Consider the following 14,765-nt stretch of genomic DNA (forward strand, 5'->3'; position numbering starts at 1 on the left):
CTTACCAAAAGAATCTGACTGCTGATTGTTTACCTAGCCTTCTGCACAAGTCTGAAGGTGAAAAGAGGAAGTTTGGGAAATTGGAGAGAGAAAGCATCTGCCACTTAAGGCTCCTGAATGTGGCCATAAATTTTGCTAGCGTATATTTTTTAACATTATATTTTTACCTCCAATACATAACTCTGCAGCAGGGTCCAATGTTGTGTTATACACTGAAAACATTATACCTAGGTGGTGTAGAAAGGTATTAAGATTACTCTCCAACTATCCTTTTAAAGGAAAACTAGAAGGATGGTATTTGTTAAAATGAGCAGTGCCATAAGACAGATACACCTGGACAGTACTGAACCCCCAACATTTAAAGCCGCAGTTATAAACAAGTCGGCAGAGCACAAGCACAGCACCGAGACATTTCAGAACCGCTTCTGAGTTTAAAACAGAGCTGGCATCATATTCAAAAATCTCCTCCTCCAGTTAATTGTATTTGCCTAACACATAATGGGCAAATCAGTGGAAGTCAACATAAACTTGCAAACGTCTCTAGCCGACATGGAAGTTTTATACAACCATAGTCTTAGTAAACACTTATAATACTTAAAATAAAACACACACATACAAATATAAAACAGTGCAATTAGAACTTCTGACAAGGGCAGTGCATCTCTGGTTTAAAGAAACCTTATTTGTAGCTTAATTTTAACAAATTAACCTTATTCTAAGTGATGATTTAATTTTACATCCAGCATTTAATACACATTTGATACACATGGTCAGAAATCTGAAAAACAAATTCAATAGTAACAGTTCTCTCTTAATAACAAATTCCTACGTGAATTCTATATTGCACATATTTTTAGTGTCTCCTCTTCAAATAAATTTATTTATTAATGTAAAAATCAGAGGACCATACCTGTTGCCCTTACAGAAAAAAGGGTACCTTGAACAAGTATTCCAATTTTCCTTTCTTGACAATCCAGAATGAAAATGAATTCAACTTTGTTAGTCCAAACTGTTTTAAAGAGAATGGATATTTTATGTTGCAAAGATAATGGAAATGGCATATTAAACAAATTTTTAGTTTATTAACCATTTCAGTTTTAAAAATTTTCTATACCAAGAGTGCTTAAAAGCCTGACCCTTTTATTAATCCACCAAATATTCTTACAGAGATCTGATCACATCCTCAACTGGTCTGGAGTAGTGTTTGGAAACGGGACAGGAGGAGTTTTGGTGAAGTGATGTGTGACTCAAATGCCATTAAATAGGTCACCGATCCCATGTAAAGTGAAAATGACGGGGGCCTCCTTCCTGCTTCCAAAGCAAAGGGCCTACCAGGCCTCACAGAATGGGATCATAGTGAGTGGCACTTCTACAAGCTGAGAGAGCATGACGTCAGAGGGGGTCCCATGTCCAAAGCCTTAAGTTCAGGCTACTGAGTACAAGTGAACTGCAGGAAGAGGGAAAGAGGACCGGCCTGAAGGTCCTTAGGATGCTGGGGTCTCTCAGGGACTCTCCCGCAGTCCATCCTCTGTTTCCAGTTCCGCCAACTGCCTCCTCAGGATGTTGACCTTTGCTTGTAATTCCCTATTGTACTCAATGATGTTCACCATTTCCTCATACGCTTCATCCACGTACTTAGAGGATCGGTTCCAACGCAGGAAAATTCCTAGTGAATCCACAAGTGGAAAACAGAAGGGAGAAAATAATGGATCAACACCATGTTAGTGAATAATAGATAATTCCCTGTATTATACTACACATTTCCTCAACTCACATCATTTTATTCTTTAACAAGATCTAATGTTGTTTTAATTTTTAATTTTTTGTTGTTGTTGTGGATGGACAGAATACCTTTATTTTTTTATTTTTATGTGGTACTGAAAATCAAACCCAGTGCCTCACACGTGCTAGACAAGCGCTTTACCACTGGGCTACAACCGCAAACCATGTGTTATTATATTCTAAAACATACAGGCATCTTGAAGAATCCAATTAAATACAATGTCTAAGAATTCACTATTTTTATGTACATGCTCACTAATTTTTCAGAAAAATACCACAAAATTATCAAAGAGATCAAAATACTATTCTGTGATATAGTTGAGAAAATAAGCAGATAACCATGCCACAAACTTTCCAGCTTCACAATTCAAATTACTTACCTTTACAATTGCAGAATTTTACTCTGGCCTGTCAGATTCCTACACGTGCCACTGGAAAAGCGACAGTCATGCTAAAGCAGAGCCCACACGGCTGCTGCCTCAACTTGGGTGCCACGCCTGTGCTCTTCTCCTCTCTCGGTCCCCCGGTGCTTGAGAGGCAGTCTTCTACTGTACATAAGTGCTTCCTTCCTCAAATAATAACTACCCTTTTACTACAGACTGAAAGGATTTAGAGTCCTCAGTATCTTCAGGGTGACTGGTTCCAGACACCCTCTCCCCTTGAGATATTAAAATCCATATTTGCATATAACCTATGAACATCCTCCATATGTTTTAAATCTTCTCTAGATTATCTATAATACCTAATACAATGTAAATGCTACATAAATAGTTGTTAGAGGGAATAACAACAAGGAAAAAGTTTGTACATGTTCAGTACAGATGCAATTTTTTTCCCAAATATTTTCAACATATGGTTGGTTGAATCGATGGATGTGGAACCCATAGACAAGGCAAGCCAACTGCTGAAAGATTAACTGACCTATGCTATTTCTTCTATCGCACAATTATTCCACTCTATTATTCTTCAATATAGAAATTACCATCAATGCTCAGCTATGATGTAAACATAAATGGCAGAAAGACTTAAAAGGTCAAAGAGTAGTCTCATACAACATCTACACCTACCATAACATTTAACCTAATACAGCATTTCTGCCAGCCCTAAGTTGAGGAAGCCCTAAACACATACCGAAACTGTTCTTAATGGAGTAGCAGGAATTCATCCATCGAACAGCAAAGTTTTCCTTCTATCACTAATCCCTACATCCCAAGCTAACTAGTAAAACGTAAATCACACTTAAATCACACTTCAGGTCATCCAACTCACAAAGTTGGCTTTTCTCCCCCAAAGATAGCTTCTTCAGTGATTAAACATGACAGTGGCTTTTAGGTAAATTGTCCTGAAGTCTTTTCTTTTCTTTTCTTTTCTTTTTTTGCAGTGCTGGGGATCAAACCCAGGGCCTTGTGCTTGCAAGGCAAGCACTCTACCGACTGAGCTATCTCCCCAGCCCTCCTGAAGTCTTTGAACAGGAAGTAAAGCTATAATCTTTCACTTAAGGGACCACTTATTCTACACCTGTGACTGTCCACAACAAAGTAAGCAAAGAAGTTCTTTTCCGAGCAGCCAAAAGTCCTTCCCAAGAGCAGTGCCTGCATCTTAAGACTCAGAGAGCTTGGAGACTACGCGAAGCCATGTCCCCACCTCCCAACCAGGGATGCCTCGACAGGTGGGGTTAGATATACATGCTGATGTGGAAGGAAGCAGTCAGGGTGGTGCACCAAGAGGAGCAGGATGCAATGCTGACATCCCGAAGAGGCTGAAACTGACCGAGAAGGCAGATATCTAAGACCTTTCTGTACAACGGCGAACAGCTTTCCACACACGAAGTACCCTCAAGACACGACACAGTAGAATATGGTATAAAACTAACATTTATGGTAATTTAGTCTGATTTAAAAAACAGCTGCTGTTATTGTATCTAAGCTTTATGCTATTTAACATGTATGTGAATAAAGATGTGCTTATTGTCTTCAAAGGATTACAAAGAAATTAAATGATATTTTATAGCCTTTGATGAACAGCTAATATATTTTAGATAGATTCTGGTAATTTTTTCAAAACAAGCTTTGCTATTTAAGGGGATGAGCTTCAGCAGTCTGAAAAATTAGTATATATAAATACTTTAGAATACATTTGAAAATTGAGCATGGATTACTACTTCACATGAACAATGAGATGTCTGCAATTCTGCACTGATGGTACTGTGTCTATTTATAGGACCTACTGAAATGAATGAACACTTAATCATTTGACAGCATTTACACAGAACCTCCCATAATGACAGCTTAATAAAGGAAAACAGTTTATAATTTATTCATGTCCCACTATCTACTAACCTCTCTTATGCAAAGGCAATGCATCCTCCTATCTGGGCGAAAAGAGAATAAGAAAGGAATACAGCAGTGTATCACCACTCTCAATTTCTCCAATGAGGACTGAACATAATATGATAGCTAACTGACAAGAGACCATCCTACACCAAGTAAACAGTAACAATGACAAACAGGCCTGGAGATCACATCCAGGCACAGCAGAACAAGATTTCGGGCAGATGGGAGAGCATCTGGGAGTGGGTACAGGTTGGCAAAGGGCACGGTTTACCTTCCCACAGCTGAAGACTCTGTGGAGCAACCGAAGGCCAGATGACCAGGTTGTTGGCTTCGAAGAGAGGATTGGCAAACTTACTCAGCTCACTGGGCCGATTGACCCAGGACCACAGAGACATCGTTTTCTGCTGGAGCTTCAATTTACATCTGATCAAGAAAGAAAATCACCAAACAATCACTATTAAATGTTCCTCTTAATAAGACGATTTCTCTTCTCTGTACAACAGAAGGCAGAACACAAGACCTTTAGGGGAAAAACAAAATACTGTAAAATAAAAATATCTGTCAGAAAATTCCATCTGTATTATAATTCTCAACAAAACAAATTCTGTTTTACAGGCCTCCAAGAAACTGGCAAAGACAAAACAAGAATCGGGTCATGCTGGGTTTGCTGATAAAGCTTAATCCAGAGAATGTTTACTCTACACCAAAGTCCTTTGTCAGGGAATGACTGTATATATGTATCTATGTATGTACATGTATATATTTAGGTACTAGGGATTGAACCCAGGAACACTTTATCACTGAGCTATACCCCCAGACCTTTTTTATTTTTTGGAACTGGGCCTTGCTAAGTTGCTTAAGCTGGCATCAAACTTGTGATCCTCCTGCTTCAGCATCCCAAGTCCCTGGAATTTACAGGTGTGTGCCAATGTGCCTGGCTCTGGGACTGTATTGAAATTTAGAATAGCTAAGTATTAAAGAAACTTCCTAACTTCTTTGTTTCTGAGAAGCCTAGTATATAAAGACAAAAAAATTTATACATATTATATTAAAAAGGGAGGTTGAATCAACTCTCAAAATGAAAATTTTTTTAGAGAATTATTTAGCTTTTAGGAAAACTAAATGACACATATATAAAACACAAATTGCCAAAGATTAAAAATGAACACGAATCTTGATGTAAAGAAGATTCAATCTACAACCATACCCAATGAACAGTCTTTGTTAATAATCCTGATAATAAGCTCTTTAACACTATCATGGAATAAACTGTTTGGAAGGAAATGGAGTGGTACATTTTAGGAGAATGTAAATTTAACAAAGATTGAAAGACTGTGGTAAACTTGTACTAACCAAAAGGATAAAACATTCAATTTTCACAGGAGTCACTATTCAAGCTGAAGCTTGATTATAAAGTCAGGTTTGTCTCTGAAACCACGTGATTGTTTATAAGCTGTGTACAATTTCATTATGTACATTCTTTGTATGCGAGCAATAAAAGTCTTCCACCTAATCACAAATCCTATATGGCACTGGACTTTAATTGTTTAGAACAGTAGTCCCACACTATGTTCCCAGGAACCAGGGATGGCAAGGACAGAACATCACTGTACCCAGGGGCCCCAGCCCTTGCTTCCTGTCCATGGCTAGCCAATCACTGAACTTTATCCAGCAAGCCCAAGAGAGCTTCAGAATCTTCCTCACTCAGCACTACCAGAAGCCTCTACCAACTGGGAAGCAGAATTTGAAACTATTTGTGATTCCTTTGCTGGAGATTAGTTCTGAGGGATTAAGTGTAAACACCAAAACAAATTCACAGGCACCAACATATTTCTTAAATGTTTAATTAGTTATATATGCTTGCTTTGTTGAAGGGGTATCTTAAAGCCTTTAATGATTGTTTATGACTCTACAAGAAGTCACATGGATAAAAAGTAGCATAATGGAGATCCGAACATAAATCTTCTAATTTCAAATATTGAACTTTTTCAAAGGATCTATAATGTACTTTAGAGCAAAGTTTAGAATTGTGCACTTAGGCAAGGCACAGAACTTCTGGAATGACAGAGTAAAGAAAGGTCTCTGAATTTCAACTTCTTCATATAGCATGAAAACACTTGCAAAAATACTTAAAAGTCAACTATTTTAGATTTCTGGAAATTAACTAAAGGCCTACAAAAATCTGAAAAAGCATTCATTCAAGAAAAACTGCTAACCTTGATAAAAACAGCAGGATCTGGGCACTTTAACTTGACCTACAGTCAACTCCATTTGCTCCAATCTGTAGCATCACTGAAACCCAGGAGTATTTTGACCACTAGAGGGAGGAGGAGCAGATCTGAAGTTTCTCAAAGAGTATCTTACCAGGGTTGAGGATGTAGCCCCAGTGGTAAGAGTACTTACTTAGCATGCATAGGCCCTGGATTTGATTACCCAGGTCTGGGGGTAAAAAAAAATCCTCAGAATTTTCACTCATGGCCTGGCTCATAGCTCACCCGACATTAAGATCTCTTCGCAGAGTGCTGTAGTTTTACTTAGCTCAGAGTCCTTTCCAAAGAAAAGCCCCAACTCCAAAGGTATTTTTCAAAAACAATGAGCAGTCTGGTGTGGTGGGCATGCTGTAATTCCAGTGACTGGGGAGGCTGAAACTTGACTGCAAGTTTGACACCAGGCTCAGGAATTTAGCAAAATCCTTAGTGACTTACTGAGATCTTGACTCAAAATAAAAAATAATTTAAAAGGAATGGGCATGTAGCTCAGTGGTAAAGTGCCACTGGATTAAATCCCAATACCAAAAAAAAAAAAAAGCAAATTTAGAAAATAGAAAGAAAGCTTTATGGTGTTTTAATCTGCCCCTGTCCCATCCTGCCCCTAGCTCCCACAGGTTATGAAGACTGCAACCCACATTCTCAGCATGGGACCCTGGCTCCTGGTTCCAGAGGAAGAACATCAGCCTCTAAATAAAAGAAATGTATCTTTCTGTTCTAACATATTTGTGGGCTGCTCACAACAGTTGTCTTTGTTATGCCTAAGTCAAAAGTCACTCATGATAGAAAAATAACAGGCATTCCTCAAAAATATAAGGTGAACAAACGGGTCACAGTCACTGAAGGCTTGGGGAAGATACCAGGGAGCGTTTCTCTGGGAAATCAAGGCATCTGAAGTGCCTGTGCTTACTAAAGAACTTAAAAGCAACACACGTGCCCAGGAAGGACGCACGCCCACACAGACATGAGAAGAGCTAAGTGTTCACCTCTGGATGATCTGTAGGCTCAGTGCAAACAGGAAGTGCAGGCTGAGGACAGTTAAGCATGAAGGAATGTCCCCAAACCCCAATCTGAAAAGGCTGGGACAGGATTTGTGTGTGCGCACTGAGTTTTTTTCTTTAATTCCTCATTTTCTTCTTTTTCTTTCTTTCTCTTCTCTTACCACTCCTGACCCTAGCTCCTGGTGTTAAAGGAAATCTCTGTCAAAGTAGTAGCTGAATACAACTAAGGGAACAGAAACTTCAGGGGCCATGTGTACAGAAAGAATACACACTTTACAAAAATAGTTAGAAAAATGACAGAACGGCTATAGTCAACAGCAAGCAACAAAGTCCCTGAGGAGGGAAAAGAATCTTAATTCATGTCATTATATTTAGATGTTCATTTTCAATGAAATATTATACATGATGCAATATCATAAAATACTGGCACAAAATGACACCAAAAAAGAGGTGAGTGGTAGTCAGGGTTGGGAGAGGGAGAATGGACAGTCACAGTTAACTCATACGGGGTGTGTCTTCAAGGTGATGAGGCAGGTGTGAGGGCTGCACAACCCTGAACAAATGCTATGCTAACAACTACTGAGCTGTAGACCTTAACTGGGGAAATCTTACAGTAAATGAATTATTTCTCAATAAACCTATTTTTAATGTTGCCTTTTCCCTCTTTAATTGAACTCATCTTTTTAGCAAGAATATCAGTGATTTTTAAAGATTTTCTTTATAGGACCAACAATATTACAATCTCCTAAATGGATAAAGTTCAAGTAATTTTAGACTTTAGTCCATAAGAAACCCTAAAACTTCTTGTTCTTTTGTGTAGAAACATTTAAAAGAAAAATGTATGCTCAGTACTTCTCTGAGGTCATCTCTTCTAATTAAACTCTATCTTGACTAGATTTTAGAACAGAGATGAATACAGCCCCAGAGTCAGGGAGAATGGACTTTCTGTCTGTTCTTAATAACTTCTATTTGATTTAGGTTAACTTGTATTATAAAATAGTTTTCTGGGGGCAGAAATTTAAATACCTATGGCACTTTCAACTTCACCTTCACCTTCAATCCTACTCCTTATAAGCAGGACTGTTCTTCTGGGGTAAGTAGTGAATGCAAGCATAAAACCGTTAGAAAAATCATAACCAGAACATCAACACAAAGCTCTCTCTTGCTCTCTTGAGCAAGCAGAATAAGCTGTCTGAACACAGCCTCAAAAAACTAAAGAGCTGGGCATGTCACATACCACATGTAACCCAGTAACTTGGGAGGGCTGAAGCGGAGGATCACGAGTTTCAGGCTAGCCTGGGTAATTTAGTGAGACCCTGGCTCAAAAAAATAAAAATGGGGGCTGGGGCTGTAGCTCAGTGGTAGAGCACTTGCCTAGCATTTGTGAGGCACTGGGTTAGAAATTCAGCACCACCTAAAAATAAACAAATAAAATAAAGGTATTGTGTCCATCTACAGCTAAAAAAAATATATTAAAAAATAAAAATAAAAAGGGATTGGGGTCATGGCTTAGTGGTAGAGCACCCCTGGCTTCCATCCCTAGTACCCTCCCCCCCAAAAAATTACAGAATGGTATAAATTCATTCATTAAAAGAAAATGGCATTTTCAAAGAAATTGATTACAGAGTTTTAGTTTTTTCTACAACTCTTCTCAGTTTGAATGTCAAAAATAAAAGGAAGTAACTAATAAAAAGGGGGATCAACATAAAATGATACTAAAATAGCAAAAGTGAACCCCCACAACTGACCCAATGAATGATTTTACTAGGTTCAACTTTGTAATGCTAGTACAAGACATTTCAGCTGGAACATGCCCAGAAACAAGTTAATCCTGCCCCAGCTCCATGCTGCTACCAGCAAATAGCCATGGGAGTAAAGAGGCATAAATGGCAACTATACCTATAACCTACTTTCTAAGTCAAAGGAATCATGTGGGTAATATGCAGCTATAGCAGTTATAGGCAAAGCTCAATGAGAAGAGAAAACCATGATGACAAGAGAACTTTCTACAGACTCACATAGTTCTCATTTTTACTTCTTCTGAAGACAAAAATCTATAAGAAACTCAAATATTGAAACATTTGTCAATTCAGCTCTAAGTAAAATATGCAGTGCTTTGTTCTCCTTGACTTTTATTTTATTTTGGTACAGGGACTGAACCCAGGGGTACTTAACCATTGAGTCACATCTCCAGCCCCTTTTTATTTTTTATTTTGAGACAGGGCTTCACCAAGTTACTGAGGCTGGCCTTGAAAACTTGATCCTCCTGCCTGCAGTCTCCCAAGTCACTAGTATTATAGGCATGTGCCACAGTACCTTGACTTTTAAATTAGGAAAAATGCAACAATTCCACTCACTTGTGAAAACTAGCCAGTTGTTTACATTTACTATTCAACTAAATGATGCTGGCATCTAGCAACAAGGCAAATCCTGCCCCTAGCTAAAGGAAGCCTGGTGATTATAACCAAAAGAAAGACTATCAGCTATGCAATTTTAAGACCATTTTGAATCAAATCTTCTAATAAACCTGAAGTGCCCAGACTGGTGAAGTGAGAACTCAGCTGGGACCTGAGGATAGTTTCTAGGTATAATAGGTTGGCCTGGTCTGTCAGCAGGAGCTGGAAGATCTTTCTCTAGGGCCAATTTCTGGTGACTACTGGCTAGTTATCCTAGACAAGTCACTTAACCTCTCTGAATCTTCTTCTCCTAATCTATAAAGATGGACAAGGGGCAGAGTAGGATCATATATTAAAGCTTCTTCCAAATGTAAGCTACCATAATCCTTCATAAATAAATGAACATTTAAAATGGTTGCTCAAAATGACTCAAAGCTTTTACTTAATGTATGAATTAACTTTAACCTCAGAACAAAATCTAGGATATCATCTCTTCCAGCATATGATTAGCTCTCAGACTACATTTCATGTAACTTAACTACAGTCTCTACCCTTTTCTGTATAACATTAACACAGACCCAAAACCTTGTCTCTTTTGGGAAGTGACCAAGCAACTAAAAATGAAATGCCCGTATGCGCACCGTACCCACCTTTCACTTTCATTGTTGCCCAGAAATGTTCCAAACTGTGAGGCATATGCATGCTCAAAGAGCATGATGAGGAAATGCTCGTTAAACTCAAAAGAGCAAGGGAACTGACGGAGTATCTGCCACACACAGTCCAGGAAGAGAAGAAATACAGGCGCCTCCCACTTCTGCTTGCTACTGCAATAGGCTGACTGTGCACAGCGCTGTTGGAACGGGTGACCAGCCTATGGGAAAAGGTGGAAATGTAACTGTCACACCTGATGAGATCACATTACAGCCTGTCACACCTGATGAGATCACATTACAGCACACTCTATCAACGTTACTGCACATAATTACGATGAATTATATATCAATTGAAACATCATAAACTGAGGGTGGCTCCTGTTTAGATAATGATTTCTTGGTATAAAATGAATAAGTTCAGCAACTAAGGAAAGGTACAATTCTAAATCCTTAACAAGGCATTGTGGCCAAGACATGACCTCAGCAACTGCACTTGGAGTATCAAATGAAAAAACAATGAACTTAAGAAATGATAAATTTACAAAATAAACCTAAGTCTATAAAACCTGGAACAAAGTCAAAGAACATAGGTTATCAGGTACAAAACCAGGACAACAATCACCTTCTATCTGAAACACTGCAGGTTGTGATGCAGGCTACATGATCCTCACCACCAAATGGAGACAAATACAGGACCCTGACAAATCGTGCAAGTCTGTATCTCTTTGATAGGAAGGCTTCAGTTACATATGGGCAAAGTTAATGTCTTGAAGAAGTCTTAATGAATACTATACATTGATATTGGAGACAAAGCTGTCCTTAATAACCCTCTTTTCCCCAAAACACTACAAGAGGCTGCCATCTACTGTCCAAAGTAAACTGAAGAATAATCTGCTCTCTTGCCCAGAACACAAGCATTGATATCATTACAAATCACTCTACTAGATATTTCAGAGTCCGGCTTTATCTCTGGATCTGTGTACTACTGTATCTGACAGAGATAATACCATGGAAACTTCCCAGTGGTTAATGCATCTGGGTACCCAAATGCATTTCACCAAAATGAAAGCATGTGAAGAAATCAAGCACGCTCATTCGTCTGCTATGCCGCATGAGGAACATGGCTGAACTGACTTTACCAAATAGGGAAGGCAAATATAGAAAGGTCTGACTTAAAACAGAGAACAGGTCAGCTGGCAGGCAGGATGGAGAGGGCATACATCACAGCCAAAATGCACAGCACATTTGCAGGCTGGGCATGTAGCTCAGTAGTACAGAACTTGCCTAGCAGGAATAAGGCCCTGGGTTCCATGCCCAATACTACAAACAAATACATACATATACATAGTAAATCTGCACTGTAATGGAAGAGACAAAAATTCTTTGCATCCAAAATGCGTCCTCAAACATCTGAACAATTGTTTTCAATCACAATTATTTACCAAGTTACAAAGTTAAAATAGATTCATGAATTAATCTCTGACTTAAATTTCAGAAGATTTCAGCTGGTGTTATGAGAACTTTATTTCAGTAGTCACTCAACATTATATGATAGTACTATGCTGTGTCCTAGGGATAAACAGATGAATAATAGGTCATGGTTTCGTGACCTCAAAAAAGTCACTTTTGCAAGCATAAGGCCCTGGGTTTGATGATCCCCAGCACCGCAAAAAAAAAAAAAAAAAAAAAAAATCACTTTTGGGGACTAGTTCAGAAAACAGGACATGAAGGAAAGATCAAATTTATCTGTGTAGGTGATCAGGTCAAAGACTTTATGAAAGCAGTGACATTTAGCTGGCTCTCAAAAGATGAGAAGGAATTCACCAGTTAGAGAAGAGTGTAGGAAGGAACAAGATGGTAAAAGGCAGGAAGTGCTAAAATACTACTTTCCAATTACAGTTCCCATCACCTTCCCTGTCTTTTATTACTATCAAGACTCAGCTTCTAGGGGTTGGCGATGTAGATGTAGGGGTTGATGATGTCTCAGTGGTAGAGAACTTGCCGAGCACACACAAGGACCTGAGTTCAGTCCTTGGTCCTAGGAGGAAAAAAAGCCAGGAAGACTAAGCTTCTAGGAAACCAAGCTGTTTCACATTCTTTGTAATTCCCTTGCATGTAATCAAGCACAGGTTGAGTATTCCTTCTGAAAATGCGAGGGACCAGAAATGCTCTGGATTTCAGATTTTTTCATGTTTTGGGATATGTGCATATATATAAGGAGATATCTTGGGATGGAACCCAAGTCTAACCATAAAATTCATTTAAGTCTTATGTAGACCTTTTATGCATGACCTGAAGGTAATTTAATACATTATTTTAGCACCCGTGGTTTGTAAAAAATTTTTGTTATTATTTTTTCACATGACAGTAGAGTATATTTTGAAATATTATACATACATAGAATATGTAAAACTTGTCCCAATTAGGATTCCACTGTGGTTGCACATGATGTGGAATTACATTGGTTGTGTGTTTATATGAGGATAGGAAAAACATGTCCAATTCATTCTACTGTCTTTCCTATTACCGTCCCCCCTCCCTTTCCTTCACTCCCCTTTATCTAGTCCAACATACTTCTAATCTTCCCCTCCCTTGTTGCAGGTTAGCATCCACATATCAGATTGAATATTCTGCCTTTGGTTTTTTGAGTACCCCTGTGTTTTAACATAAGTCTGTTGTTAGCACTCCAAAGTTTCAGATTTTGGAACATTTTGGATTTTCAGATTAGTAATGCTCAACCAGCATAGCTAACAAGTCTTTTAAGTGAATGAAGTGATAAGTGACCAACACAGTCAAGAAAAGATCTAGAAATTGAGAGGGGTGAAGATTATAAACGTTTACTGAGGGGAAGATAGATCAATTGGTTCACAGAAAATTAAACGCACAATTTAAAAATGTTAACCAATCAAAATTTCACACATGATGTCAGCTATCCCATCCCAGGATGGCAATACCTCATAGGTGGCTATTCTCACCTGAAGCCACTCTCTTTCTATCAGGGCCTCAAAACCTCGGACGGTCCGGCTCCGTGGTTCCAAAATGATCTGAGCCAGGGAGGCCGCCTGCAGGGTGGAGTCAGTTCCTTCTGCTCCATGAATCAGAACCGATGCTCCTTCCCTGGTGGGAAAACCCAGAGCACACATGGGACACTCCTGACATGACCAATGAACTGCTAACAATAAACACTTATTGAGTCAATATTTTAGTCTTATGCATTATGCTCTGTCCTACTCTCTATCACTGGACAGACAAGGGCATCTATCTAACTCCCTCATGCTAAATAAAGCCCTGGATAGACAAGGGGTTCTCTTGAGAAAAATGTAAGACTATGATGAGTCCCAAAGTTCACATGGCCATTATCCCATTAAATTATAACAAATTTCACAGCATTTTTCAGATGAATTTTTTGTCCCTTTACAAAACTGTAAAGCAGTCCTTATGGAAGGCTCTTACCTTTCTGTGTTTTATAGTTCAGTAAAGCCTTTTCTTATCACACCTAGGAACATACATTAAAATTACTCTCCTGACCTTGAATTCCATCTACCTTCACACCATCAGCTAACTATAAGGGCACCTCCAAAAACTGTAATGAGCCAGGCAAGGTGGCACACACCTGTAATCCCAGGTGAGGCATAGGCAGAAAGATTGAGAATTCAAAGCCAGCCTGAGCGAAAGCAAGGTGCTAAGTAACTCAGTGATACCCTGTCCCTAAATAAAATGCAAAACAGGGGATGTGGCTCAACGTCAAGTGCCCCTGAGTTCAATCTCAGGTACCTCTGCCCCCCCCAAAAAAACAAACAAACAAACAAACAAAAACTGTGTGGATAAGGGAAACCACACTTTGAGAAACGTGGAAATAGGAAAAAACAAAAACATTAAAACTGCCCACCTAGAAAGTCAGTGGCACTGCTACCACTGTCCCACAAGACTTATGTGGTGTCTGGTACCCCACTGTTATAAAGAGAAAGGCAGGAAACAACAAAACTAAATTAATTACATCCCTCCTGTCTTCTTCCACCCCTTTTATTGACACAATAATGAACAAAACTTTGGAGAAAGGAAATTTAATGTTTGGTAACAACTGGGAATTCTTTTTCCCCACGCATATATACAGTACACAGTAATAACAAAAGGTTATTACTCCTATTATTTTCATTATAAATTCTTCCCCACATTTCTCCGTCATCTTTAGAACTATTGTATTAATGGCATTATAACATTCTATTAAGTGATGAACTATAATTTACTTAATCCTACAGTAAGGAGGTTCTTAATTTGAAAATAACAGACTCCCTGAAGTTCACCCATGGTAGGTCAAGAATCCCGTTCTTAG

At 38.7% G+C, this 14,765-nt stretch overlaps 1 protein-coding gene across 1 annotated transcript in view; it reads right to left on the reverse strand.

Annotated features, from left to right (window-relative positions):
• Window positions 1-556: 556 nt before the first annotated feature.
• MTMR9 (myotubularin related protein 9) overlaps window positions 557-14,765 on the reverse strand; it is a 42,568-nt gene continuing 28,359 nt past the window's right edge. The window contains 4 exon segments of the mRNA XM_079139951.1: window positions 557-1,666; window positions 4,387-4,538; window positions 10,430-10,650; window positions 13,408-13,549. Coding sequence (XP_078996077.1) covers window positions 1,503-1,666; window positions 4,387-4,538; window positions 10,430-10,650; window positions 13,408-13,549 — 679 coding nt within the window. The 3' untranslated portion in view covers window positions 557-1,502.

This window comes from Sciurus vulgaris (genome assembly GCF_902686455.1).
Source record: "Sciurus vulgaris genome assembly, chromosome: 5".
NCBI classification, from domain to species: domain Eukaryota; kingdom Metazoa; phylum Chordata; class Mammalia; order Rodentia; family Sciuridae; genus Sciurus; species Sciurus vulgaris.